The sequence below is a fragment of the Mauremys mutica genome, chromosome 4, assembly GCF_020497125.1.
Source record: "Mauremys mutica isolate MM-2020 ecotype Southern chromosome 4, ASM2049712v1, whole genome shotgun sequence".
Lineage (NCBI taxonomy): Eukaryota > Metazoa > Chordata > Testudines > Geoemydidae > Mauremys > Mauremys mutica.
This window is the reverse complement of record NC_059075.1, coordinates 159,519,941-159,544,631: the sequence shown is the minus strand read 5'-3', so window position 1 is coordinate 159,544,631 and position 24,691 is coordinate 159,519,941. Positions and strand designations below refer to the sequence as shown.

At 59.8% G+C, this 24,691-nt stretch overlaps 1 protein-coding gene across 1 annotated transcript; it reads left to right on the top strand.

Moving 5' to 3' along the window:
- Positions 1 to 1,214: 1,214 nt before the first annotated feature.
- On the top strand, positions 1,215 to 24,214 carry LOC123369194 (RING finger protein 112-like; the record flags this gene model as incomplete). Its single annotated transcript, XM_045014554.1, has 13 exons — positions 1,215 to 1,335; positions 4,147 to 4,413; positions 15,799 to 16,014; positions 16,386 to 16,523; positions 16,859 to 16,963; positions 17,350 to 17,400; positions 18,212 to 18,268; positions 18,422 to 18,508; positions 19,207 to 19,336; positions 19,531 to 19,661; positions 19,885 to 19,938; positions 23,552 to 23,626; positions 23,900 to 24,214. Coding segments are annotated over exons 2-13 (1,608 nt in total), but the record flags the coding sequence as incomplete, so codon positions are not given.
- Positions 24,215 to 24,691: the final 477 nt, after the last annotated feature.

Here is a 24,691-nt window from a genome sequence, read left to right as displayed (position 1 = left end):
CAATACTCATAACTTCAAATACAAAACTGATACACACCTACAGACAGCATCATCCTAACCAGCAAATTCCAGCCTTTTCATGGACACCTCGCGTGACCTCCTCTGTACAAGATTTGGTGCAGCTAATGGACCTGGGTTGCAATAACGATCTATACGGTCACACGTCATGTCAATAACATCTCAGCCCCGATCTCAGTCGGGGTCTGTGCAGCACCCGGCACAACGGGGGCCCCTCACTGAAACTCATTGGGTTTTTTGGCTGGCCCTGTCCCAACAGCAAAAGAAAGAGGAAGGGCCAAAGAGAAAGCAGGATCCTGAGACTGACATTCCCCAGGGCCAATGTGGAGTGGGCAGTGCCCCAAGTTAGCCTGATTGACAGGGCAGGCAGGCCAATGAGGGAGTCAGGAGCCCAGGGCCCATCCTCCATGTGAGCTGGGCAGAGCTAAGGGGATCAACGAGTGGCTGGGGAGAGCAAGGGGGGTCCTGGGCAGAGGACCCAGCACAGGGAGGCCTTGCAGGCTGGACTCTGAGGGGGGGATGCTGGGGAGAAGGATCCTGCCCGCGAGTGCCTGAGGGCGTGTGGCCACCCCCAGAGCAGGTGTCTGACCCCCGGTGTCCCTGCAGCACAGCCAGGGCCTGGGCGGGAGGCCTGGGATGGGTGAGGAACAGACTGTGACCTTTCCTGATGCCCCAGAGACGGACGTGTGGGGTGTCCCCGGGCCCACAGGGTGGGGTCCTTGTTTCCTTTAACCTCTCCCACTTTTCCCTTTCTTATAGTTGCTGTTCAATCAATTGTATTAGGTTTTACCTGATTGCAGCGATCCGGGAGTCGGGGCAGCGTCCAGTGTGAAGAGAGCACCCTGGGGTGGGGACACCCGGCCGGGCCCCTGGCCTGAGCAGCCAAGTCAAGACTGGTGGGTCGAGCCCCCCAGGAGCCCTGGGCCCAGCCCTGTCGGGGAGGGGGAGGGGAGCTCTCGAGCTGCAGGCTTCCAGGTGAAGGGAGTTGGGCCGAGGACTCGGAGCCTTTTGCTAAACGATTCACCGGGGCCCTGCCGAAGCCAGGAAAGTTCCCCACAATAGTGGGACCATCCCCCACCTACACAATCGCCCCCTTGGCAAAGGGCTCTAGGGAAAGGAGCCAAGAGCCGCCCCCCCTCAGCCGCACCCACGGCGTCCAGTGACCAAACCCAGTGACTGAAAGTGAAACTGGGGGGGAAGCAGCCAGCCCAGCTCTCTGTGCAGACAGACAGGCAGAGCGCGAGGGAGGCAGAGGGGAAACATCAGAGACAGAGGGAGAATTAACCTCGGGGCTTGTGCTCGAGTCTGTTCACCAGGGTGAGCTACAGGAACAAAGCTGGGGTGGGGAGCCCAGGGCTGGACTAGCAGGGGGCTGAAGGTCGGGAGTGAGGGGCACCAGCAGAGCTGGGGGGTGGGGGGCTGCGGGTCAGGAGTGAGGGGCACCGGCAGAGCTGGGGGGGGCAGGGCTGGGCTGGCAGGGGCTGCGGGTCGGGAGTGAGGGGCACCAGCAGAGCTGGGGGGGGCAGGGCTGCGGTTCAGGCGTGAGCGGCACCGGCAGAGCTGGGGGGGGGCAGGGCTGGGCTGGCAGGGGCTGCGGGTCGGGAGTGAGGGGCACCGGCAGAGCTACGGGGGGGCAGGGCAGGGCTGGCAGGGGCTGCGGGTCGGGAGTGAGGGGCACCCGCAGAGCTGGGGGGGGCAGGACTGGGCTGGCAGGGTCTGCGGGTCGGGAGTGAGGGGCACTGGCAGGGCTGGGGGGGGCAGGGCTGGGCTGGCAGGGGCTGCAGGTCAGGAGTGAGGGGCACCGGCAGGGCTGGGGGGGGGCAGGGAAGGGCTGGCAGGGGCTGCGGGTCGGGACTGAGGGGCACCAGCAGAGCTGTGGGGTGGGGAGCTGCGGGTCGGGAGTGAGGGGCACCGGCAGAGCTGGGGTGGGGGAGCCCAGGGCTGAGCTGGCAGGGGCTGCGGGTCGGGAGTGAGGGGCACCAGCAGTGCTTCGGGGGTCCCAGGGCTGGGCTAGCAGGGGCTGAGGGTCGGGAGTGAGGGGCACCAGGAGAGCTGGGAGGGGCTGGGGCTGTTTCTATGTTTGCAGGGCTGAGTTTCCGGCCTTCTCGGCACTGCTCTGTGGTTTGGGGCAGGTGGCAGCGGTGAGCTGGGTGGGGTGGGTCCGTTGGGTGCAGTGTCGAATCCTCAGCGTCATGGAAAAGTCCAGAGTTGCGGGGGGGGGGAGAGGGGGTTGTGTGAGTCTCCCGGCTGCCCTGAGCCCGTTGTGTCCTTGCGGGGGGGGGGGCCATGGGGGTCAGGTTGTGACGGGGGTTGTGGGGGGCGGGGCGGCCGGGATGCTGTCTGCTGGGGGGCAGTGTTGCCCCCTACTGGAGGGGGGTGTCTGGGGTGGGTGTATTTCCTACCTCATGCACCGGCCAGTGTGACTAGGGGCTGCGGGGGGCGGGGGGAAGGTGGCAGGGAGGGGGTTGGGGTCATTGAAGGGGGGGATCCCAGAGCACCATGGGGTGACACCCCCACACCGTGACCCCCTCCCCCACCTCCTGCTGCCCCATCCCAACCCTCCCCCCCACGAGACTCCCTCCATCCCCTCCCCCATCCGTCCCCTGAAGGACCCCGCCCCCCCGCCCCGCACTGCCGCCACCTGCAAACCAAGGCAGCTCAGCCACATCCTGGCGCGTCTGCTGGGAGGGAGGAGGCTTCTCCCCTCATGAGCCACTTGTGCCCATATAAGGGCATAAACCCCGTCCCACGGCTCAGGGACAGGGCCCACATCCTGGGGCTCAGGACTCCTGGGTTCTCTCCCCAGCAATGGGAGAGGAGTGGGGTCTGGTGGGTTAGATTAGCAGGGGCTGGGAGCCAGGCGCCTGGGTTCTTCCTACTGCTCCCCCCACCCCCACCCCATCATAGAATCATAGAATCTCAGGGCTGGAAGGGACCTCAGGAGGTATCTAGTCCAACCCCCTGCTCAAAGCAGGACCAACCCCAACTAAATCATCCCAGCCAGGGCTTTGTCAAACCTGACCTTAAACACCTCTAAGGATGGAGATTCCACCACCTCCCTAGGTAACCCATTCCAGTGCGTCACCACCCTCCTAGTGAAATAGTGTTTCCTAATATCCAACCTAGACCTCCCCCACTGCAACTTGAGACCATTGCTCCTTGTTCTGTCATCTGCCACCACTGAGAACAGTCTAGATCCATCCTCTTTGGAACCCCCTTTCAGGTAGTTGAAAGCAGCTATCAAATCCCCCCTCATTCTTCTCTTCTGCAGACTAAACAATCCCAGTTCCCTCAGCCTCTCCTCATAAGTCATGTGCTCCAGCCCCCTAATAATTTTTGTTGCCCTCCGCTGGACTCTCTTCTTGTAGTGTGGGGCCCAAAACTGGACACAGTCTCCAAATGAGGCCTCACCAGTGCTGAATAGAGGGGAATGATCACATCCCTCGATCTGCTGGAAATGTTCCTATTTACACAGCCCAAAATGCCATTAGCCTTCTTGGCAACAAGGGCACACTGCTGACTCATATCCAGCTTCTCGTCCACTGTAACCCCTAGGTCCTTTTCTGCAGAACTGCTGCCTAGCCATTCGGTCCCTAGTCTGTAGCAGTGAATGGGATTCTTCCATCCTAAGTGCAGGACTCTGCACTTGTCCTTGTTGAACCTCATCAGGTTTCTTTTGGCCCAGTCCTCTAATTTGTCTAGGTCCCTCTGTATCCTGTCCCTACCCTCCAGCGTATCAACCACTCCTCCCAGTTTAGTGTCATCTGCAAACTTGCTGAGGGTGCAGTCCACACCATCCTCCAGATCATTAATGAAGATATTGAACAAAACCGGCCCCAGGACTTGGGGTGCTCCACTTGAAACCGGCTGCCAACTAGACATGGAGCCGTTGACCGATACCCGCTGAGCCTGATGATCTAGCCAGTTTTCTATCCACCTTATAGTCCATTCATCCAGCCCATACTTCTGTAACTTGCTGGCAAGATACTGTGGGAGACGGTATCAAAAGCTTTGCTAAAGTCAAGGACTAACACATCCCCCAGGAGTCCTGGCTCCCAACCCCCCTGCTCCAGCATGTCAGCCCTGGTGTTCCCATGTGCTGGCTCCTGACCCAGTGAATCTCCCCAGGTCTGCGGGACCAGAGGGATGGAGCAGCTCCGGGAGGACGTCACCTGCTCCATCTGCCTGGACGTCTTGGAGGACCCCGTCTCCATCGAGTGCGGCCACAACTTCTGCCGGGGCTGCCTCTCCACTCACTGGAGCCAGGTCTCAGCCCAGGGACGCCGCTGCCCGGAGTGCCGGGCTCCCTGCTCCAGGGGCAGGATGATCCCAGACACACGTGTCAAAAGCCTGGTGGAGAAATTCACCGAGCTCTTGCGGGAAGAGCCGGAGCCGGTGAGAGCAGACGGGCCAGATAAGGGGAAAAGGAGCTTTCTCCTGTCGGGGATGCTGGGCCCAATCCAGCCCCAGGGCAGGGACTGGCTGGCTCAGGGGAGCAGGGAATGGGACACGGGGCCTGTCCCCTTTACAGGGCGCCAGCCCTGACCTGGCCCCAGAGTGGGGACTGGCTGGCTCAGGGGTGGGAATGGGACACACACACTGGTCGGCCAGAAGGGACCATCATGATCATCCAGTCTGACCTCCTGCATATCGCACGGCACAGAACCTCACCCACCCACTCCTGTAATAGACCCCGAACCTCTGGCTGAGTTACTGACGTCCTCACATCGTGGTTTAAAGTGGGGGTGGGCAAACTTTATGGCCAAAGGGCCACATCTGGGTGGGGAAATTGCATGCAAGGCCATGAATGTAGGGCTGGGGCAGGGGGTTGGGGTGAGGGAGTGCGGGGTGTGAGAGGGGTTTAAGGGGCAGGGATTGGGGTGCAGGGACGGGTGTGGAGTGAGGCAGGGGGCTCAGGGCAGGGGGTTGTGGTGCAGGGGGGTTCAGGGTGCGGTAGGGGGTTGGGGGACAGGGGCACTGCGGCAAGGGGCTCAGGGCAGGGGGTTGGGGTGGTGGAGGGGTGTGACAGCAGGTTGGGGTGCAATAGGGGTGTGGCAGGGGGCTCAGGGGAGGGAGTTGGGGTGCAGGGTGCAGGCTCCAGCCCGGCACCACTTACCTTGAGCAGCTCTGGGGTGGCATCAGCGCACCGTGGGGCTAAGGCAGGCTCCCTGCCGGCCCTGGCCCCACACCGCTCCCAGAAGCAGCCGGCACCACGTCCCTGCGGCCCCTGGGGGAGGAGGAGCAGAGGGCTCCCCACGCTGCCCTCACCTGTGGGTATCTCCCCCGAAGCTCCCATTGGCCCCGGTTCCCCGTTCCCGGCCAATGGGAGCTGCGGGGGCGGTGCCTGCAGGCGAGGGCAGCGCGTGGAGCCCTCTGCCCAACCCCTCCCCCAGGGGCCGCAGGGACGTGGTGCCGGCCAGTTCCAGGAGCAGCGAGGGGCCAGGGCAGGCAGGGAACCTGCCTTAGCCCCGTGGTGCCATGGCGGGGGCGATCCCATGGGCTGGATGCAAAGCCCTGACGGGCCGGATCTGGCCCGTGGGCTGTAGCTTTCCCATCCCTGGTTCAAAGACTTTAAGTTACAGAGAATCCACCATTTCCACCTGTTCAAACCTGCAAGTGACCCGGGCCCCATGCTGCAGGGGAAGGCAAAACCCCCCAGGTCCCTGCCAATCTGACTGGGGGGGAGATTCCTTCCTGACCCCGAATATGACGATCAGTTAGACCCTCAGCGTGTGGGTGAGACCCACCAGCCAGAGCCCTGGGAAAGAATTCTCCGTAGTAACTCACAGCCCGTCCCATCTCCGGCCGTTGGGGATATTTGCTGCTAGCAGTGACAGATCGGCTACATGCCGTGGTTGGCAGCCCCATCATCCCATCCCCCCATAAACTTATCAAGCTCAGTCTTGAAGCCTTCAAAGCTGGGTGGCTGGAGGGTGGCAGCTGCTGGCTGGGAGCCCAGCTCTGAAGGCAGCGCAGAATTAAGGGTGGCAATACTGTGAGCCCCCCTCAAATAAAATTATGACCCCACCACACAATTCCCTTTTGGGTCAGGACCCCCAATTTGAGAAATGCTGTTTTTCCCATGAAAGCTGTGTAGTTTCAGGTAAAAGCACACACAAGATCAGATTACACAGGGGGGAGACCAGATTTCACGATCCGAGACACATTTTTCATGGCCGTGAATTTGGTAGGATCCGAGATATGACCCCTGACTTGTACAGATGAATTACAAATCCTTGCTATTGGGCTTCCAATTTCATGTGCCAGATTCTTTAATATTCATGGATGGAGATGATCCAGGCCCCCAGTTTGGTCCCATTAAGCTGTGTGAATCTGGCTTCCATTTCAGCCAATTCAGGGACATTTTCTACTCCCATATCCTTTTTCTCAGTAGGCATCTTGCCACAGCTTCTAATTATGCTTATTGAAAACTGAGGCACTTGGGATACGTTAGGGTTCAGTAAAGCCCTGGGAAGTTGCTGATGTGCTGACATGGCATTAGGGGACACAGGCGTAAGCAGGGAGTATTTCTTTGTGTAATAAATAAGTTGCCATATTTTCCCCTTCCCTGTTGCCTGCGAGAATTGATAAGGATGCAGCTGCATGAGAAATGTAGCTGTCAAATTAATGCCCTTTGTGTGAGAGAAGGTAAAAGAAATGTTCTCCCCGTCCCTCCCAGCTACATAAACAAGCCCTGGCTCATGGCCCCTTCCTCCCTCCCCTGAGAACCCCTGACTAGGGACATTTGTAGCAACAGATTGTTGCTAAGCACTGTATTTTCAGGGTGAAAATGCCTGTATGACACGTATAATGCTGTGAACAATCGACAGGGGTGGGTGTACTAAAACTAGGGGTGTTTCTATTACTTAATCAGGGTTTTGGGGTGTTGTAACAGATTTGGGCGTGTACATCCTGACTGAGATAACAGGAGTGTGCTGTGACTAATCCAGGGCTTACTGGACAATTGGGTCGAGGGGAAGAAGTATCGCAATAAAGAAGCCTGTACTCAGATCCGCCTCCGGGTCAGCCTGCTCCTTTTCCTTCTAACAGAGTCCATGTCTCTATCGTTAGGTGCTGGCCCACGCAGCCTGTATCTTTTATCTCCACCTCACCCTCAGCGCTTCGCCGTCCCACTTCTTCTTTTCTTCTTTTCTTTTTCTTTATAAGGCTCAAGAATTTTTTCCTGTTGGTTTTAATTTTTTTGCAAGTTCAAATTCTGCTTGGCCTCTGGCAGTTCTCACTTGATCCCTATACGGATTCCTCCCATTTTCCATTCCTCGTGGGCTTTCTGCTTTCTCTTAATCACCCCTTTGAGATCCTGATTCATCCAGTTTGGTCGGCAGCCCTTCCCTACGGGCTTCTTCCTGGGTGCAGACTCCAGAGAGTTCCTGCAACTTTGACAAGCCCCCTCCACATCCAGATCCTTCAGCTTTGCAGGCCAGGTCACTTCTCCACCTAATTCCCTTCATTTTTCCAGTTTGCCCGTTTGAAATCCAGGACCCCCAGCTGCCGACCTGTTTTGATTTATCCTTCCATTTAGCTAAACTGAATTAGCTCATGGTCACTCGAACCAAGGCTGTTCTCTCCAGCCAGTTCTTCAGTGCGGCCCTCGCTACTCACCAACACTTAAACTGGCGTCACCTCTTGTTGGTTCGGTGATTACTTGGTGAAGAAATCTGTCAGCTGTCACATCCAGGGATATCCAGGCCCTACCATTATTAGTAGCACTTCTCCCTGTAAGCTGTTGGTCGGGGCTCAACCCTCCGGCTGGCGGGAGGGGAGCCACACCGACTCGCTCCTTGTCCCCTCTAACTGGTGGGGCGGCAAGAAATCAGGGTTAGCACCATCTCACGTCTCAGGCCCTCTGGATCAGGGGGGCTGAATAACAGCAGTTCAATATAAGCCCAGGCCCTCTGGAGCAGGGGGCTGGGTAACAGCAGTTCAATATAAGCCCAGGCCCTCTGGAGCAGGGGGCTGGGTAACAGCAATCAGTCTCAATATAAGTCCAGGCCCTCTGGAGCAGGGGGCTGGGTAACAGCAATCAGTCTCAATATAAGTCCAGAGGTTCAGACCCTCAGGCAGGGGACGAACACAAGGCACACAGTCAATCAGGGTAAGCCCAGGCCCTCAATCAGGGCGGGGCAGCACAATAGCAGTTCTACGGCCAGGTCCTTACAGCAGGAGCTGGGCAACACCCGTTCAATATAAACCCAGGCCCTCTGGAGCAGGGGGGCTGAGAAACAGTAGTTTACTACAGCAGTTCAGTTTAGGGCTCAGGTCCTTGCCTCAGGAGCTGAGCAATTACACAGTCAATAAGCCCAGAGCCTCTGGTCAGGGCGGGGCAACAAGCCATAGTCCACAGAACTCAGGTCCTGGCGTCAGGAGCTGAGCAATGACAGCAACTCAGATTAGTGCAGGGGTCTCTGTCTGCGCTAGGGTGAGGGGGAGACTGCCACCCGTGAGAGGGGGGGCAGGGGGGACACAGGCCCATCCACTCCACTGTGTCCCAGCCCAGGGCCCTATTAGCGGCTAGCACTGCCGCTGGTCAGTGGGGTCCTGACCGCAACACACTGACATGGGCACCTCGGTGCCTACAGCCTGACAGGGGTCGGCTATCCCCGGGCTACACTCCATTTCCTCCTCTACCGGTACCTGCTCCTCGGTCGCCGTGAGTTCGGACCAGTCCATCGGCATGGGGTCTGCAGGACCAGGGCTTGGGGGCAGGTCCGGCAACTCCTGCTGGAAGTCCAGCCCGGCTGGCTCCGGTGGTTCCTCCGGATAACAGCAGGGCGGAAGCGGCGGCGGCGGCTCCTCCTCGTACCGGGCGGGAGGAAGTCCTAGTGGCTGCTCCGAGTTCCGATCCCGGGGAAGTTCCGCGGGTTCCTCGTCGTACCGGGCGCGGGGCAGTGGGGGCCAGTCCTGATCGCCGCCTCGGGTCCTAGAGGGTTCCCAGTCTGGAGCCCCCGCCGGCACGTCTGCTCGCGGCGGTGGCTGGCTCCTGACTGAGCTTGGGCGTTCTCCTTTTCTACTTCCTGTCCCGCCCCTTGACTTCTGGGGGCGGGGACAGGAAGTGATGACTCAGCCCACTTGGGCATCTGGGAGGGAGCTCCCTCTGCTGGGCAGGAGGGGAGCCACACCGACTTGCTACACACACACCCCCGCTTAAGTCTGGCGCCCGGTGGTCGGGGCCAGGCTCTTCCATTCCCCCAATACGGGACATGAAGTCTGCGTTAGCATGGTCCTTGCCAGCTCGATGCAGAATAGTAAAAGCATACGGCTGCAAGGCCAAGTACCACCGCATAATGCGGGCGTTCTTGTCCTTCATCCGCGTCAGCCAGGTGAGGGGGGCATGGTCTGTGACCAGGATGAAGGGCGCCCCCAAAAGGTAGAAACGGAGGGCTTCGCAGGCCCATTTTATGGCCAGCGCCTCCTTCTCTACCACCGCATAGTTCCTCTCCCGGGGAACAGCTTGCGGCTCAGGTACAGCACGGGGTGGTCCTTCCCATCTACCTCCTGGGACAAGACGGCCCCCAGTCCCACCTCGGAGGCGTCGGTCTGCAGGACGAACCCTCGGTGGAAGTCCGGGCTGTACAGGACCGGTTCTCGACAGAGGCATCCCTGGAGGCGCTGGAAAGCTGTCTCGCAGTCCTGGGTCCATTTCACCTGCCGAGGGCTGTCCTTTAGTAGTAGTCCAGTGAGGGGTGCCGCTATAGAGGCAAACTGCGGGATGAACCTTCTGTAATACCCGACCAGGCCTAAGAACTGCCGGACATGTCGTTTGGTGGTTGGGGTCGGACAGTCCGTTAGGGCCTGGACCTTGCCCACCAGGGGTTTTACCTGCCCCCCGCCGACGGTGTAACCTAGGTAGGTAGTTTCCTGCCAGGGCCAGCATCGCTTGTACCTCTTCTTCGATGGCCTCCCGCATTCTGTAGGGCAGCGGCCGCGTTGTTTCCCAGATCACCTTTCCGGGTTCCGTTTGAATGGAGTGGCAGACCAGTGTGGTGTACCCCGGGACGGCTGTGAAAGTCTTCCGGAAGGCCCTCAGGAGACAATTCGCTTGCTTGCGCTGTTCTTCGGAGAGTGACTCCCCAAGCATGGGAGTCGGGGGGTCCTCCGCCTGGGGCACTCGGGGACCCAGTTCCGGCTCGGGCGGGTATGGGTTGATCAAGAGGCCCTCTCGGTCCCGCCAGGGTTTTAACAGATTTACGTGGTAACGCTGCGTTTCTTTACGTCTATCAGGTTGGCGCACCTCGTAGTTGACCGCCCCGACCTTTCGGACGACCTCGTACGGTCCCTGCCAGCGAGCCAACAATTTGGACTCGCTGGACGGCAGGAGGAGCAAGACTCGGTCCCCCGGCTTAAACTCCCGAACCTGAGTCCCTCGGTTATAGGTCTGTTCCTGTCGCTCCTGGGCCTTCTTCAAATTCTCCCGTGCTAGGGTCCCAGCCTGGGATAGGTACCCCTGCAACCGTAGGACATACTCCAGGAGGCCCTGAGCTGGGGAGGCCGCCTGTTCCCAGAGCCCTAGGACTAGGTCGAGGAGGCCGCGCGGTTGGCGTCCGTATAACAGCTCGAAGGGGGAAAACCTCGTCGAGGACTGGGGGACTTCCCGGACAGCCAGCAGCAAGGCAGGTAGAAACTGGTCCCAGCGGCGGAGCTCCCCTGGTGGGAACTTCCGCATCGTCGCCTTGAGGGTCCGGTTGAAACGCTCCACCAGTCCGTCAGATTGCAGATGGTACACGGAGGTGCGGAGCTGTTTTACCCCCAAGAGAGTACATACTTGTTTCAATAGCCGGGAGGTAAAATTAGTTCCCTGGTCCGTTAGAATCTCCCGCGGGAGTCCGACTCTTGCGAAGATTTTTAGTAGTTCTCCGGCAATAGCCCGGGCGGTCGTGCTACGTAGCGGGACGGCCTCCGGAAACCGGGTGGCATAGTCGACGAGGACCAGAATATACTGGAACCCGGCCGTGCTCTTCGGGAGGGGCCCCACAAGGTCCATGGCAATCCTCTCGAAGGGTACTTCCATTAATGGCATAGGAATCAGTGGCGCTCGAGGGACCCCCGGTGGTGCGGCGAGTTGGCACGCTGGGCACGAGCCACAATACCTCTGGACGTCTTGGTGGATCCCTGGCCAGAAGAACCGTCCCAGGATCCGGGCCAATGTCTTTTCTTGCCCCAGATGTCCGGTGGCCGGTACATCATGTGCCAACTTTAGGACGGCCCGCCTGTGACACTGCGGAACTACCAACTGGGTTTGCGGCTCGCGGGTGCGGGGATCCCGGTCGATCCGGTACAGGCGGTCCTGCCGTAGCTCGAAATGCGGCCATCGGGCGGCTTGTTGGGGATCCAGGACCGCCCCATCCACCGCCGCGAGCTGCTCATAATAGCGGCTGAGCGTGGGGTCTGCTCGTTGGTCCCTGCAGAAATCGGTGTAGAGGCGGGGGTCCCGGGGGGGTTCCGTGGGCCTTTCTGCGTCGGTTGTGACTTCGGGTTCAGCCTCAGTGGCGTCTCCGGTGGACTCGGGTAGGGGCTCCCGGGGTTCCGCTTCGAGGGTCGGCGTAGCGCGTAGCACATCTTCGAAGGCAGGCCAATCCCGCCCCAGGACAACGGGATATGCTAAATGGGGAGCCAGGCCGACGATCAAACGCCGGGTGACCCCTGCGACCGTCAGGGAGACGCGGGCACTGGGATAAGGCCGGATATCCCCGTGAACGCATTGCAGGCGTATTGGCTGCAAACCAGGGTCCGGCGGGGGTCCCAAACTCTGGCGGATTAGTGTCTGGCCACAGCCGGAGTCGATCAGGGCCTCGACCGCCTGGCCCCCGACGACGGCAGCGACAGTGAGTTTGGGACTCAGGGCGGGCCGAGCTCGGTTGTGTCCTGCCCAAACCTGCCCGTAACTGCAGTCCATGTCTGGACAGTCCCTCTGGAGGTGTCCCAGCTTCCCGCAACCAAAGCAGGGACCGAGCTCCGGCCGTTTACTTCGGGTGGCCCCTCGGTTTGGACTTCGGGGTGGACTCCGTCGGACCCCCGGGGTTCCTGAACCAGGACCGGCGGGTCCGGTTCGGACGTCGGCATCCCGCCAACGGGCTTGAGGTTCCGGGTGCGAGATAAGTCCGCGGCCGGGATTTCGCACCGCCTTTGCGGGGCTCCCCTTCTTCTCCGGGCGAGCGGTCTCAGGCCTGGCGCTGGGTCGCGGGAGCGTCGGCCCCATCGCCGTCTCGGCGGCGAGGAAATCCTCCATAAGTGTCACCGCTGCCACGAGCGTCGCCGGCCGATGGCGGAGCACCCAAGCTCGTCCGCGTGAGGGCAGGATGCTAATAAATTGTTCTAAGACGACCTGCTCTGTCACCTGCTCTGCGGTCCAGAGATCGGGGAGGAGTCAGCGTCGGCCGGCCTCCTTTAGCATCTGGGCCACTGCCCGCGGCCGGGCGCCCTGCGGATACGTCTGGCTCTGGAATCTCTGCCTGAACGTCTCGGGGCTGACATCCAGCGCGTCTAGTATAGCGGCTTTTACCCGGTCATAGTCGCGTGCGTCCTCAGTCGCGAGGTCTCGATAAGCCGTCTGGGCCGCACCAGTCAAGTACGGGGCTAACAGCGTAGCCCAATGTTCTCGGGCCCATCCAGCGACTAGGGCTACGCTCTCGAAATTAACCAGGAAAGCTTCAGGGTCATCATTCGGGCCCATCTTGGTCAAGCGGAGGGGAGCCGCCATCCGGGGGGTTCCGGCCCCCTCACCCCCCGGTTCTTCTGCGGGGCGAGGGAGGGTAACCAGGAGCTGCTGGAGCTGGGTCCCCAGCTGCTGTAGCAGTTGCTGCTGCTGCTCCAGCTGGGCCGCGTGTAGCTCCTGGGTGAGCCGGAGGTGGGCGGCATCCCGTTGCTGCTGCTGCTCGTGCTGAACAGCCTGCTGCTGTTGTTGCTGTTGCATTTGAGCAGCCTGCTGCCACTCTTGGCTCTCCACAAGGCGTTGGATTAAGTGCTCCATATCCATGGTGATCTGGGGAGGGGTAGACAAACCCCGCCCCGCTCGTTACCCTTTCTCACAGGGTAGGGGTTCGGCAGTCCTCAGAGAAGGCACCAGTGTAAGCTGTTGGTCGGGGCTCAACCCTCCGGCTGGCGGGAGGGGAGCCACACTGACTCGCTCCTTGTCCCCTCTAACTGGTGGGGCGGCAAGAAATCAGGGTTAGCACCGTCTCACGTCTCAGGCCCTCTGGATCAGGGGGGCTGAATAACAATAGTTCAATATAAGCCCAGGCCCTCTGGATCAGGGGGGCTGGGTAACAGCAGTTCAATAGAAGCCCAGGCCCTCTGGAGCAGGGGGCTGGGCAACAGCAGTTCAATAGAAGCCCAGGCCCTCTGGAGCAGGGGGCTGGGCAACAGAAGTTCAATATAAGCCCAGGCCCTCTGGAGCAGGGGGCTGGGTAACAGCAGTTCAATATAAGCCCAGGCCCTCTGGAGCAGGGGGCTGGGTAACAGCAATCAGTCTCAATATAAGTCCAAGCCCTCTGGAGCAGGGGGCTGGGTAACAGCAATCAGTCTCAATATAAGTCCAGAGGTTCAGACCCTCAGGCAGGGGCAGCACAAGGCACACAGGGTAAGCCCAGGCCCTCAATCAGGGCAGGGCAGCACAATAGCAGTTCTACGGCCAGATCCTTACAGCAGGAGCTGGGCAACACCCGTTCAATATAAACCCAGGCCCTCTGGAGCAGGGGGGCTGGGCAACAGTAGTTTACTACAGCAGTTCAGTTTAGGGCTCAGGTCCTTGCCTCAGGAGCTGAGCAATTACACAGTCAATAAGCCCAGAGCCTCTGGTCAGGGCGGGGCAACAAGCCATAGTCCACAGAACTCAGGTCCTGGCGTCAGGAGCTGAGCAATGACAGCAACTCAGATTAGTTCAGGGGTCTCTGTCTGCGCTGGGGTGAGGGGGAGACTGCCACCCGTGAGGGGGGTGGCAGGGGGGACACAGGCCCACCCACTCCACTGTGTCCCAGCCCGGGGCCCTATTAGCGGCTAGCACTGCCGCTGGTCAGTGGGGTCCTGACCGCAACACACTGACATGGGCACCTCGGTGCCTACAGCCTGACAGGGGTCGGCTATCCCCGGGCTACACTCCATTTCCTCCTCTACCGGTACCTGCTCCTCGGTCGCCGTGAGTTCGGACCATTCCATCGGCATGGGGTCTGCAGGACCAGGGCTTGGGGGCAGGTCCGGCAACTCCTGCTGGAAGTCCGGCCCGGCTGGCTCCGGTGGTTCCTCCGGATAACAGCAGGGCGGAAGCGGCGGCGGCGGCTCCTCCTCGTACCGGGCGGGAGGAAGTCCTAGCGGCTGCTCCGGGTTCCGATCCCGGGGAAGTTCCGCGGGTTCCTCGTCGTACCGGGCGCGGGGCAGTGGGGGCCAGTCCGGATCGCCGCCTCGGGTCCTAGAGGGTTCCCAGTCTGGAGCTCCCGCCGGCACGTCTGCTCGCGGCGGTGGCTGGCTCCTGACTGAGCTTGGGCGTTCTCCTTTTCTACTTCCTGTCCCGCCCCTTGACTTCCGGGGGGCGGGGACAGGAAGTGATGACTCAGCACACTTGGGCATCTGGGAGGGAGCTCCCTCTGCTGGGCAGGAGGGGAGCCACACCGACTCGCTACACTCCCCTATATCTGTCTGGAAAACTAAAGTCTCCCATGATCACACAATTCCCAGTGGTATTTATTTCATTCAATCTCTGAAAGGGGTCTCTATCCACACCCAAACTGGACCCTTGGGTCTGTAGCAGACCCCAGACACTATCCCAGCAGAGCCTCTGGAAGCTTTCTTCCCCACAGTGATTTTGACCCAAACAGATTCTGTTTTACCCATTTCATCCCTTCTCATTTCTTCCCCCTCCACCTCGACATTAACACACAATGCTGCTCCGCCACCTCTGCCTTCTTTCTTTCTTTCTTTCTTTCTTTCTTTCTTTCTTTCTTTCCTGTACTCCAGCCATGGCTGCTTTGCCCTGTGGTTCTGTTCTCCCAAGAATATCTGGTTTCCCGTCCTGCACCTGTAGTTCTACTTCCTCCATTTTGTCACCCGGCTCCTGGCGTTGCTGAGCAGACACCTCACTGCTTCCGCTTGCCTTTGCTCAGATTTCACACCCAGTTACATGCAGTCGTTTTACTGCCAGTATCGGCCGCCTGACTCTCAGTGTGGGTGCTCTTGGCACTATCGTTCCTCTTGTTGTCCGTTCTCCTGCCCTCTGTCCTTCCTTTCTCCCCTGCTGTGCCCTCTCCCACGTGATTTACCCCCCGCTCAGTGTGAGAATCAGGCCTGCAGATTCTATGAGCATCTCCCAGGGTTCCTAGTTTAAAGCCCTTTTCATCAGTTGTGCCAACCTCCATCCCAGAGGTTTATCTCCCGCCCTACTCAGGTGGTGTCCATCCCATGAGAACAGTGCTCTGTCCGTGAGCGCCTCCCAGTGGTCGAACATCCCCAAGCCCCCCTCAGCCCCACTGCCTGAGCCACCTGTTTATTATCACCATCGTGTCTCGCCTTCGCTCTCCTCCTCCCACTGAAAATCCCCTGAGCCTCCATTTCTTTAAGGGTCTTCCCCAGCCTGGCGCAGTCTCCCTTCATGTGTTCCAGCAAGAATCTAGGGGCCTTTCCCCTCCAGAGAGTTCTGGCTCTGATCCAAGCCCAGGGCCGGGGGACTGGCTGGGTCAAGGGGTGGGAATGGGGCACGAGGCTCTGATCACAGGGTCGTGGGACAGGCTCACTTGGGGGGTGGGGTCCCAGCTCTGACCGGCTCTGTCCCTGCAGCAGGGGCCGGGGGCTCAGATGGAGCCGGGGCGCCCGGTGCAGCTGGTGCGTCTGGACAAGGAAGGGGGCCTGACCCTGGACGAGGAGGCCCTGAGCCGCTGCCTGGAGCAGGGTGGGGTGGGGGACGCCCCCGTCTGCCTGGTGTCCATCATCGGGGAGCAGCGCCAGGGCAAATCCTTCCTGCTGAACTACCTGCTGCGCCGGCTCCGGAGCCCGGTGAGTGTGAACGGGAACAGGAGTGAGCTGGGGTGTGAGCGGCCCCATCCTGCCCCCTGCTCGGGGCTCAGAACTGCACACGTGTCTGTGAGCAGCCCGTCCCCACCGTGTCCAGTTACCTCGGGCCAAGGCTGGACACGAAGTGTCTGTCTGGCTGTGTGGAACCAGCGCGTCTCTCTGTGTCCAGCCAGCAGTGGGTCTGTTTGTCTATCAGATTACGAGTGCACCCGTCACCATGGATCCTCCCCGCCCCACACTAGTACAATTAACCCCGTCCCCTCCCAGGGTTTGCAGCCTGGGGTAGGAGGGGGGACCAGTCACTCTCCTCCCCCACCCTGCACTGACCCCCCCCCCATGTTCCCTCCCCACAGGAGGCAAGGGACGGGGCATGGATGGGCAGGGAGGACGAGCCCCTGGAGGGGTTCGAGTGGCGCGTGGATGAGGAGCGAGTTACCCAGGGGGTGTGGGCCTGGAGCCAGCCCTTCTGGGTCCCCACCGAGGGGGGGAAGGTGAGTGGGGGCATCGGGGGTGCACAGGGAAGGGGGGAGGAGGCCATGGGAGGTGGGAGAAGGGGAAGGGGGAACAGGGTGGAGGGCTGGGAACAGAGGGAAGGGGGGAAATAAAGAGGGAACAAGGGATGGAGATGTGGGGAAGGAGGCCCCAGGGGAGGGAGAACGGGGGGAATGGAGAAGACCGAGAGGAGGGAGCTAACACTGGGGCAGGTGAGAACGAGCTGCCAGGTGCCAGGGGGGTGCAGCAGGGGGCAGCTCCGGGGGCAGAGGGCCCATGGGTGGCTGGACGAAGCCGGGAGCTGACCTGGGGCTCTCACACTTGGCCCCCCCAGGTGGCCGTGCTGCTGGTCGACACCGAGGGCTCCATGGACCTTGAAAGGAACAAGGAGACGAGCATCAAACTCTGCGCCATGTCCATGCTGCTCAGCTCCTACCAGGTTGGGGGGCTCAAAAGGGGGTGCTGTGCTGCAGGGAGTGGGGCAGGGCTCAGCAGGGGGCGCTCTTCCCTGGCGGTCAGGGCTGGCCCCAGTGCGGCACTAGGGGGCGCTGTGCTGCAGGGAGTGGGGCAGGGCTCAGCAGGGGGCGCTCTCCCCTGGGGGTCAGGACTGGCCCCAATGCCCCAGTGCGGTGCTAGGGGGCGCTGTGCTGCAGGGCTCAGGGCTCAGCAGGGGGCGCTCTCCCCTGGGGGTCAGGGCTGGCCCCGATGCCCCGTGCGGCACTAGGTGGCACTGTGCTGCGGGGCGGGTGCCGTGGCTGGGAAGTGGCCTGGGGCGGCCGTCGCTGCTCGTTGCTGTAGCTCTGTCCGTCTCCTGATTATTTCCAGATACTGAACGTTGGCTGTCAGGTGAAGGACCCGGATCTCGAGTACCTGGAGGTGAGGCCGGGCAGCGCGACGCAGAACGTGGCCAGGCCAGGTTCTCCCGTTAGCCCCACAGGGTTATTATCCCTCCCCATGGGTCCTGTGGGGAAACTGAGGCACAGAGAGAGAAACTGACTCTCCCACAGACACGTGGGCCTCTGGACTCAGCACTGTCACCGCACGGCCCAGCCTGGCTCTCTGCTCCCAGGTGTCCGGCGTGGGCCACTGGGCCAGTGTTAGGACCCTCCCTCCCCTCCAGCCCAGCTCCGCCCTCGGTGGGAAGCTGCTGGGGCCAGGGGTGGTTGCTCCATCCTCTGCTCTGCTATTCTCTCCAGAATCTTACCCAGCCCTATCGGGCTGAGCCCCTGGCAGTCGCGCCCTTAGCGATGTCACTGCTGGATACGTGACCTGGGGCGAGTCTCTGTGCAGGGGACAGGGTTTTTATCTGTCCTCGCTGCCCTGGCTCCAGTCACTAGCAGAAACCTGGTTAATGCAGAGAGACGGTGGCCTGGGGGGAGCTCAGGGAAATGCCATGTGGCCAAGATTGTTCGCAGTGTGAGCAGAGCCGTGGTTTGACTTCCTGGGCTGTGCAGAAAAGAGCTGGCAGCGTCCATCAGCCTGAGGCAATGGTGGTGTGTGTGTGAGGGGGGGTGCGCTTCTCGGGAGCACTGGAGAGAAGGAGCAAGTGCTGGAGCTGAACTCGCTCCTCTGCAGGGTGTAGAGAATGGGTCGTGCACTGCCGGCCACCCCACCTGTGCCAGACCCCCAGGGCCTCCCTACCACCCCTTGGCCGGTGCAGCCTCACACACTTCTCTCTGCTCCACAGATGTTTCTGCAGGTGGCTGAAGTGGTGGGAGAGGCCTATGGACTGGAGCCCGTTCAGGTGAGACACTCACCATCACCCGCCCTGCCCCATGCAGCCCCACATGGCATCCCTGCCCCACTCCCTAGGGCTTGAGGCTTCTCTCCACCTCCTTCCCAGCACAGCCTCTCCCCACCCCTTATAACCCCCACTCCCCTCCTGCCTCCCCTGCAGCACCTAGACCTGCTGGTGCGGGATTCGAGCAGCTCCCTGGTCCTCGGAGCCCAGGGTGGGGAGCAGCATCTGAGACACGTCCGACAGGTGAGTGTGGGGAATGGGACACGGGGCCTGTCTCCTCTGGAGGGGCCTGCCCCGATCCGGACCCAGTGTTGGGGACTGGCCACCTCAGGTTACTGGGGAATGGGACACGGAACCTTTCCCCTCTAGGGGGCTGGTAGCCCCACCCTTTATAAAGGTTACCTGACAAATCCCATTACAAGACCCCTCTTTAGTTGCTTATAACTTTGCCAAACTTTAACGGTTTGGGCTGAAATATTCCAGGCTTGTTCTCGGCCTCCGGCTAAATTCCTGCTCGCTTTCTCCTGCTGTTTCTGAGAACGAGGCTGAAGAAAAACACCTTGATTTGGCAATTTGGAAAGAAAATTCTGATGTTCCTTGTTTTGAACATCTCTAGACACCCCCCCGCTTCAGAGCAGGGACTTGAAATGTGGCAGGAGGGTGTGGCCTGTTTCTCAGAGATATGCCAGGGGCTGTTCCCAAGAAAATCCCCCCATTTCTGGTGAAGTAACAAGCCCTTGGATAATCTCGTATCTCCCTTGGATAATCTTTGCACGTGCTCTGGAGAGACTGGCTGGAGTTTAGCAGCGAAATTCTCCTTCCAACACCTACCACAGACGAGACAGGGCTGCTCCAGACCCTCTGTGACTGCCCAGCAGGTCTGGCTGGTGTTAACCCAGGTGTTTGTGTGTCAATGTAACGATTCCCCCTGGCTCTGGCAGATGCTGGCGGCGATGTCCCCTTGCAGACACCCCAAGGCCCTGGAAGCGCTGAGCAGAAGCAGCAGCCGCTGTTACCTGATGCCCTTCCCCGGCAAGCGGATCTCAACTGGAAACCAGGGAACCCTGAGAGGTAACAGACCCGGAACAGCGGCTCTGAGCCCCTGCCATGTGCTGGGCAATGCGACTGGGGCGCTGCTCCTGCCTGCACATGGAGGGCAGTGAGAAGGGGGATCAGAGGAGGGCCCGCATGTGGAAGGGAGCGACAAGGGGGATGAGACAGGCCCTTGATTCCCCGACCATCGTCCATCTCTCTCCCCTTCGCAGACATGGATGAGGATTTCCGGGACAGCCTGAGGGACTATGTCACCGCCCTGGTGGGCTCGGCTGGTCAACATGTCCGGAGGGACCGGCACGGGGAGCTGCTCACCGGGACACAGCTCGCTGCCAAGATAAAGGTGGGGATCTGCCAGCTGTGCTGCAGGGATCAGGATGGGGTGCTCTCCGCTGGCAGTCTGTGATTAACCCAATACTCATGTGGCATCGGTGTGTGGCTGTTCCCCAGCTGCCCCACCCCAGAGGTGGCTGCATCTCAGCACCAGGCGAGCCCTCCCTGTGTTCACAGCCTTTCTAAGCCCTGTGGAGTCTGTGATGTGATGATTTATTTTGGTTCCTTTGCAGAATTTATCTGATGTGATGAAGAAACATCGCTCGGGCTTCTCCTCTCCCTGTCAGGTACCGTCTCCGCCTCTGACCTGATTGTGGGGTTTCTCACCTCACCCATCCATACCAGGGCTGGGGTAGCACTGGGAGCTGGGTCCCTCCTACTGAAGGAAACTGGGAAAGGGTCTGGGTGAAACCTCCGATTCTTGGACTACGAGGTAATCAAAGAATTTCTCTAGACGAGAGGGCGGCTGGTGATGAAGGTTTCACCTACAGACACATCTCAAGTCCTGACACCCGTAGCATCAACCAACCCTGCAGGTGTTGGCGGGTGAATGAGAGCAGTTTATCAGAACTGGCCAGGAAATGGGATTTTTTGTTTTTCCTGCAGAAACCGTTGAGTTTCCCGCAAAGCCCTCAAACGTTTCCATTTGGCAGTGCCGCCAAGGTGGCTCCTGGGAACTGTAGTTCATGCTCCTTGCATGCCCCATTCTCCTCTATGGGGCTGGGTGTAGAGAGGAGAACGGGGCAGCCAAAGTACATTTCCCACATTGCATCATGGATCCTTATTTTGGTGAAGAGAAGCCCCGGACATTGTGGCCCTGGTGCATCATGGGAGATGACATCTGGCCAGGGAGCCCAGCATATAGAGAAGAATGAGGCATCTGAACTACATTTCCCATAATGCAACAGCATCTCCTCCCTTGGTGTTCGGACATGGCCCCATGAATCATGGGAGACAGATGTGGCAGTGCTGCGGGAAGGTGGCTTTAAAGCCACTATTGTGATCCCTGATATCCAGGACTAGGGTCCCTGGACCCATCGTGTGTGAAGGGTCCGAGCCTGAGGGCCTGACTCCACTTGCAGATGTAGAGCGCTGTGAGTTAAACCCGCCTTCGGAGAGCACAGCAGGGAAAGCGCCGCAGTGCGTCCACACTGACAGCTGCTTGCGCACTGGCGTGGCCACTTGCAGCGGCATTGGGAGTGGTGCATTATGGGCAGCTCTCCCAGCATGCAAGTGGCTGCAACATGCTTTTCAAATGGGGGGATGGGGTGGAGTGTGACAGGGAGTGTGTTGTGCGTATGTGGGGGGAGAGAGAGTGGGTTTTGGGGTGCTGAGAGTGTGTCAGTGGCTGTCCTGTAAGTTCAGACCCCCCTCCCCCCACCTTTCTTTGAAAGGGCACTTCCGCATCCCTGCACCGATTTCACAACAATGAGAACAGAGGCCACTCGATTTAAGGGGATTATGGGATGTTTCCGGAGGTCAGTCAGAGCCCTGTTGCAGTGTAGCTGTAGCCCCACTGGACTTATGCTCTGGGGGGCCACCCAAAGTATCCCACAAGCCGACTTTCTTTCCTCTCTGGCCACTCAAGTTTGGTGGCCAGTCCAGTTTTCCCAGGCTGCACCACTAACAGGCCAGAGCAGCTGTGGCTGGGGAGGGCGCTAGGGAGTCTGGGATACGGGTGGTTGCACTCAGGCCTGCACAATGCAGTGTAGATGCTGGAGCTCCCAGCTGGAACCCAGGGTTCAACCAGGCCTGTTCTGGGGTTACAAATGAGTGTAGACGCTCCAGCACTAGGTTAACAACCCCAGGGGCTGCTAACTCGAGTGCTACTAACTGGCCTTACATCGCCGTGTAGACACAACCTGGAACTGGGGTATGACTGTGCCCTCTTAACTCTCCAGCCTGGGCTGTCGCTCACAGAGCTGTGCTAGTGACAAGCAGCAAACCCCTCCAGGTGCTGTGATCACTCAGCCGTCAGCATGTGGAGCCCCACACCCAGCTAGTTTGCATGAATGCTCCCAGAGCCACTCACAAATCACACAGGGAAAGGCTGGCTGGGATGATTTAGCTGGGGATTGGTCCTGCTTTGAGCAGTGGGTTGGACTAGATACCTCCTGAGATCCCTTCCAACCCTGAGATTCTATTCTATGATTCTATGATCAGCCAACCTCCCAAGCCACCAGCTCAGAAGCCCGACCAGTGTAAGTTTATTACCCAGTCTGCCCCTCCCTCGCTGTGGAGAGGACACACACCAGCCTTTGTAACCTGAGCTGAGAGTTCCCAAGCACTGAAACTCACTGGTTTAGGTAAAATGTAAAACAGGTTTATTAACAGCAGAAAGGGAGATGTCAGAGATTGTATGTGGTAGGCACAAAACATCAGGGATAGTTACCAAAGAAAATAAAAGATAAACTCGGACTTTAAATCTTAATCTTTATTAGACCAACCAGCATTAGGTCAAGCAGTTTTTCTCACCCCACGGGAGGTTACAGGTGGGTAATAATCCTTAACCCGCCGGCTTCCCCTCGAAGCCTGGGGCCAGTCTCCCCCATTCACGTCTCTGCCCCCCCAGGGCTCTCGTTGCTTCCAGCACAGGTGGGGCAGGAGAAAGGCCCAGCCATGATGCCGCTGTCCCCTGTTTATACCCTCAGTCCACGTGCCTGGAAAGCACCAGCCCAGACACGCCCTGGGGGGCTTTGCTGAGTCACAGACTTGAGCGATCCCCAGGGCCGGCTCCAGACCCCAGCGCGCCAAGCGCACGAGTGGGGCGGCATTTTGCCGGGAGGGTGGCAGGTGGGTCCGGCGGACCTTCCGCAGTCATGCCTGCAGGAGGTCCACCGGAGCCACGGGTCCAGCAAACCCTCCGCAGCTGCGGGAGGTCTGCTGGTCCCGCGGCTCCGGTGCACCTCCCGCAGGCATGACTGCTTGGGGCGGCCAAATTCCTAGAGCCGCCCCTGGCGATCCCCCATCGTGTGATGCTTGTGCAGCTCTTACATAACTGTAAATCCCTTGTTTATATCCCCCCGCTGATTAATGGTCATTTAATGCCTTCCGGGAGTGGATCCCCTCCTCTGCTGTCACTGGAGAACTGGCAGTGGACAACTCTCAAACTCACAACATAGTTCAGTAGCCACCTTACGGAAAATCTCATGCTAAGTATCCCCCTACTGTTACTCACACCTTCTTGTCAACTATCTGAAATGGGCCATCCCGATTATCGCTACAAAAGTTTTTTTTCTCCTGCTGATAATAGCTCACGTTAATTGATTAAGCCACTTAAAGTTGGTATGGCAACCTCCACCTTTTCATGTTCTCTGTATATATCTATCTTCCTACTGTATTTTCCACTCTATACATCCAATGAAGTGGGCTCTAGCCCATGAAAGCTTCTGCCCAAATAAATTGGTTAGTCTCTAAGGTGCTACAAGTCCTCCTCGTTCCTCAGCAATAGCCTCTCCAGAATAGATCCACAGCAGAGACTGTCTTGGAGTCATTGCTCCTCCACTACAAGATTTAACCCAGATTTTGTCCACCAAAACCTGTCTCCGGAAGGTCAGTGAAAGCCCCCAAATACCACCAGATGTGCAAGAGCAGGTGTCACTGACGTGCTGTCGGGCATCAGCCGCAGGCCGAGCTCACCTGGGGCAGGGTTTCCAAAATCCTTGGCTAGAGGAAAGTGCACAAGTGCAAACTACAGATCAGGTCAGGGAAGGCAGTGGATGCTGGGCTGCCATGAGGGTCTGACTGGAGACTGGCAGTACCAGAAACCCCAAGCGGCTGCTACGCTGCCTAGCGGCGTTGCTCTGTTACCTGAGGCTGCTGCGGTGGAAGCTGCAGCCACGAGTTGGAGACACAGTCCCATAAACTGCAGCTCACCCCAGCCTTGTCCTCTCCACACAGATGGCCATCGCCTTCCACAACCAGGGAGCCCTGGACAGAGCCCGCCGAGACTACAATGACTTCCTGGAGAAGTCGGTGAGTGACGGCAGGTGTGGCCCCAGCCAGGGGAACCCCAGAGAAACAGCCTGGTCACCTCTATGGGATCCAGGGTTTGGGGTAGAAGATGGGAGTTAATATGTCTGGTTCCCAGGGTGGCTGCAGAGATAGGAGACTCCAAGCCCAGCAGAACAGGGGAGGGGCCTGACTCAGCAGTGGGGGGGTGCATTGCCCAGTGTGACGTGAGCCCCAATCTTGGTCCGGGTTTTTGCAGCACTTGCCACATCTAATCTTTGCTGTCTCCTCTCCCAGAACATGTGTACCTTCTCTGAGGAATTTGAGGTGCAGGACAAGGAGTTGCTGGAACGGTGCCGAACACAAGTGCTGCCGAAGAAGGAGTCCACGCTGAATGCAGAGCTGATGGAGGACAAAGAGGCCCTGCTGACAGAGCTGGAGGCAGAGCTGACGCAGGAGGCTGAGCGCTTCAAGGCGGCTAATGAGAAGCACAAGAAGATGGCGCTGAGGGGGGTCGTCGCAGCTGCTTGCACCGGGCTCGGCACACCTGCTGGCACCGGGCTCAGCGCAGGTGCTTGCGCCGGGCTCGGCGCAGGTGCTGGCGCCGTGCTCATCGTAGGTGCTGGCGCCGGGCTCGGCGCAGGTGCTGGCGCCGGGCTCCTCGTAGGTGCTGGCGCCGGGCTCGTCGCAGGTGCTGGCGCCGGGCTCGGTGCAGGTGCTGGCGCCGGGCTTGTCGCAGGTGCTGGCGCCGGGCTCGGCGCAGGTGCTGGCGCCATGCTCATCGTAGGTGCTGGCGCCGGGCTCGGCGCAGTTGCTGGCGCCGTGCTCATCGTAGGTGCTGGCGCCGGGCTCAGCGCAGCTGCTGGCGCCGGGCTCGGCGCAGGTGCTGGCGCCATGCTCATCGTAGGTGCTGGCGCCGGGCTCGGCGCAGGTGCTGGCGCCGTGCTCATCGTAGGTGCTGGCGCCGGGCTCGGCGCAGCTGCTGGCGCCGGGCTCGGCGCAGGTGCTGGCGCCGGGCTCGGCGCAGCTGCTGGCGCCATGCTCATCGTAGGTGCTGGCGCCGGGCTCGGCGCAGGTGCTGGTGCCGTG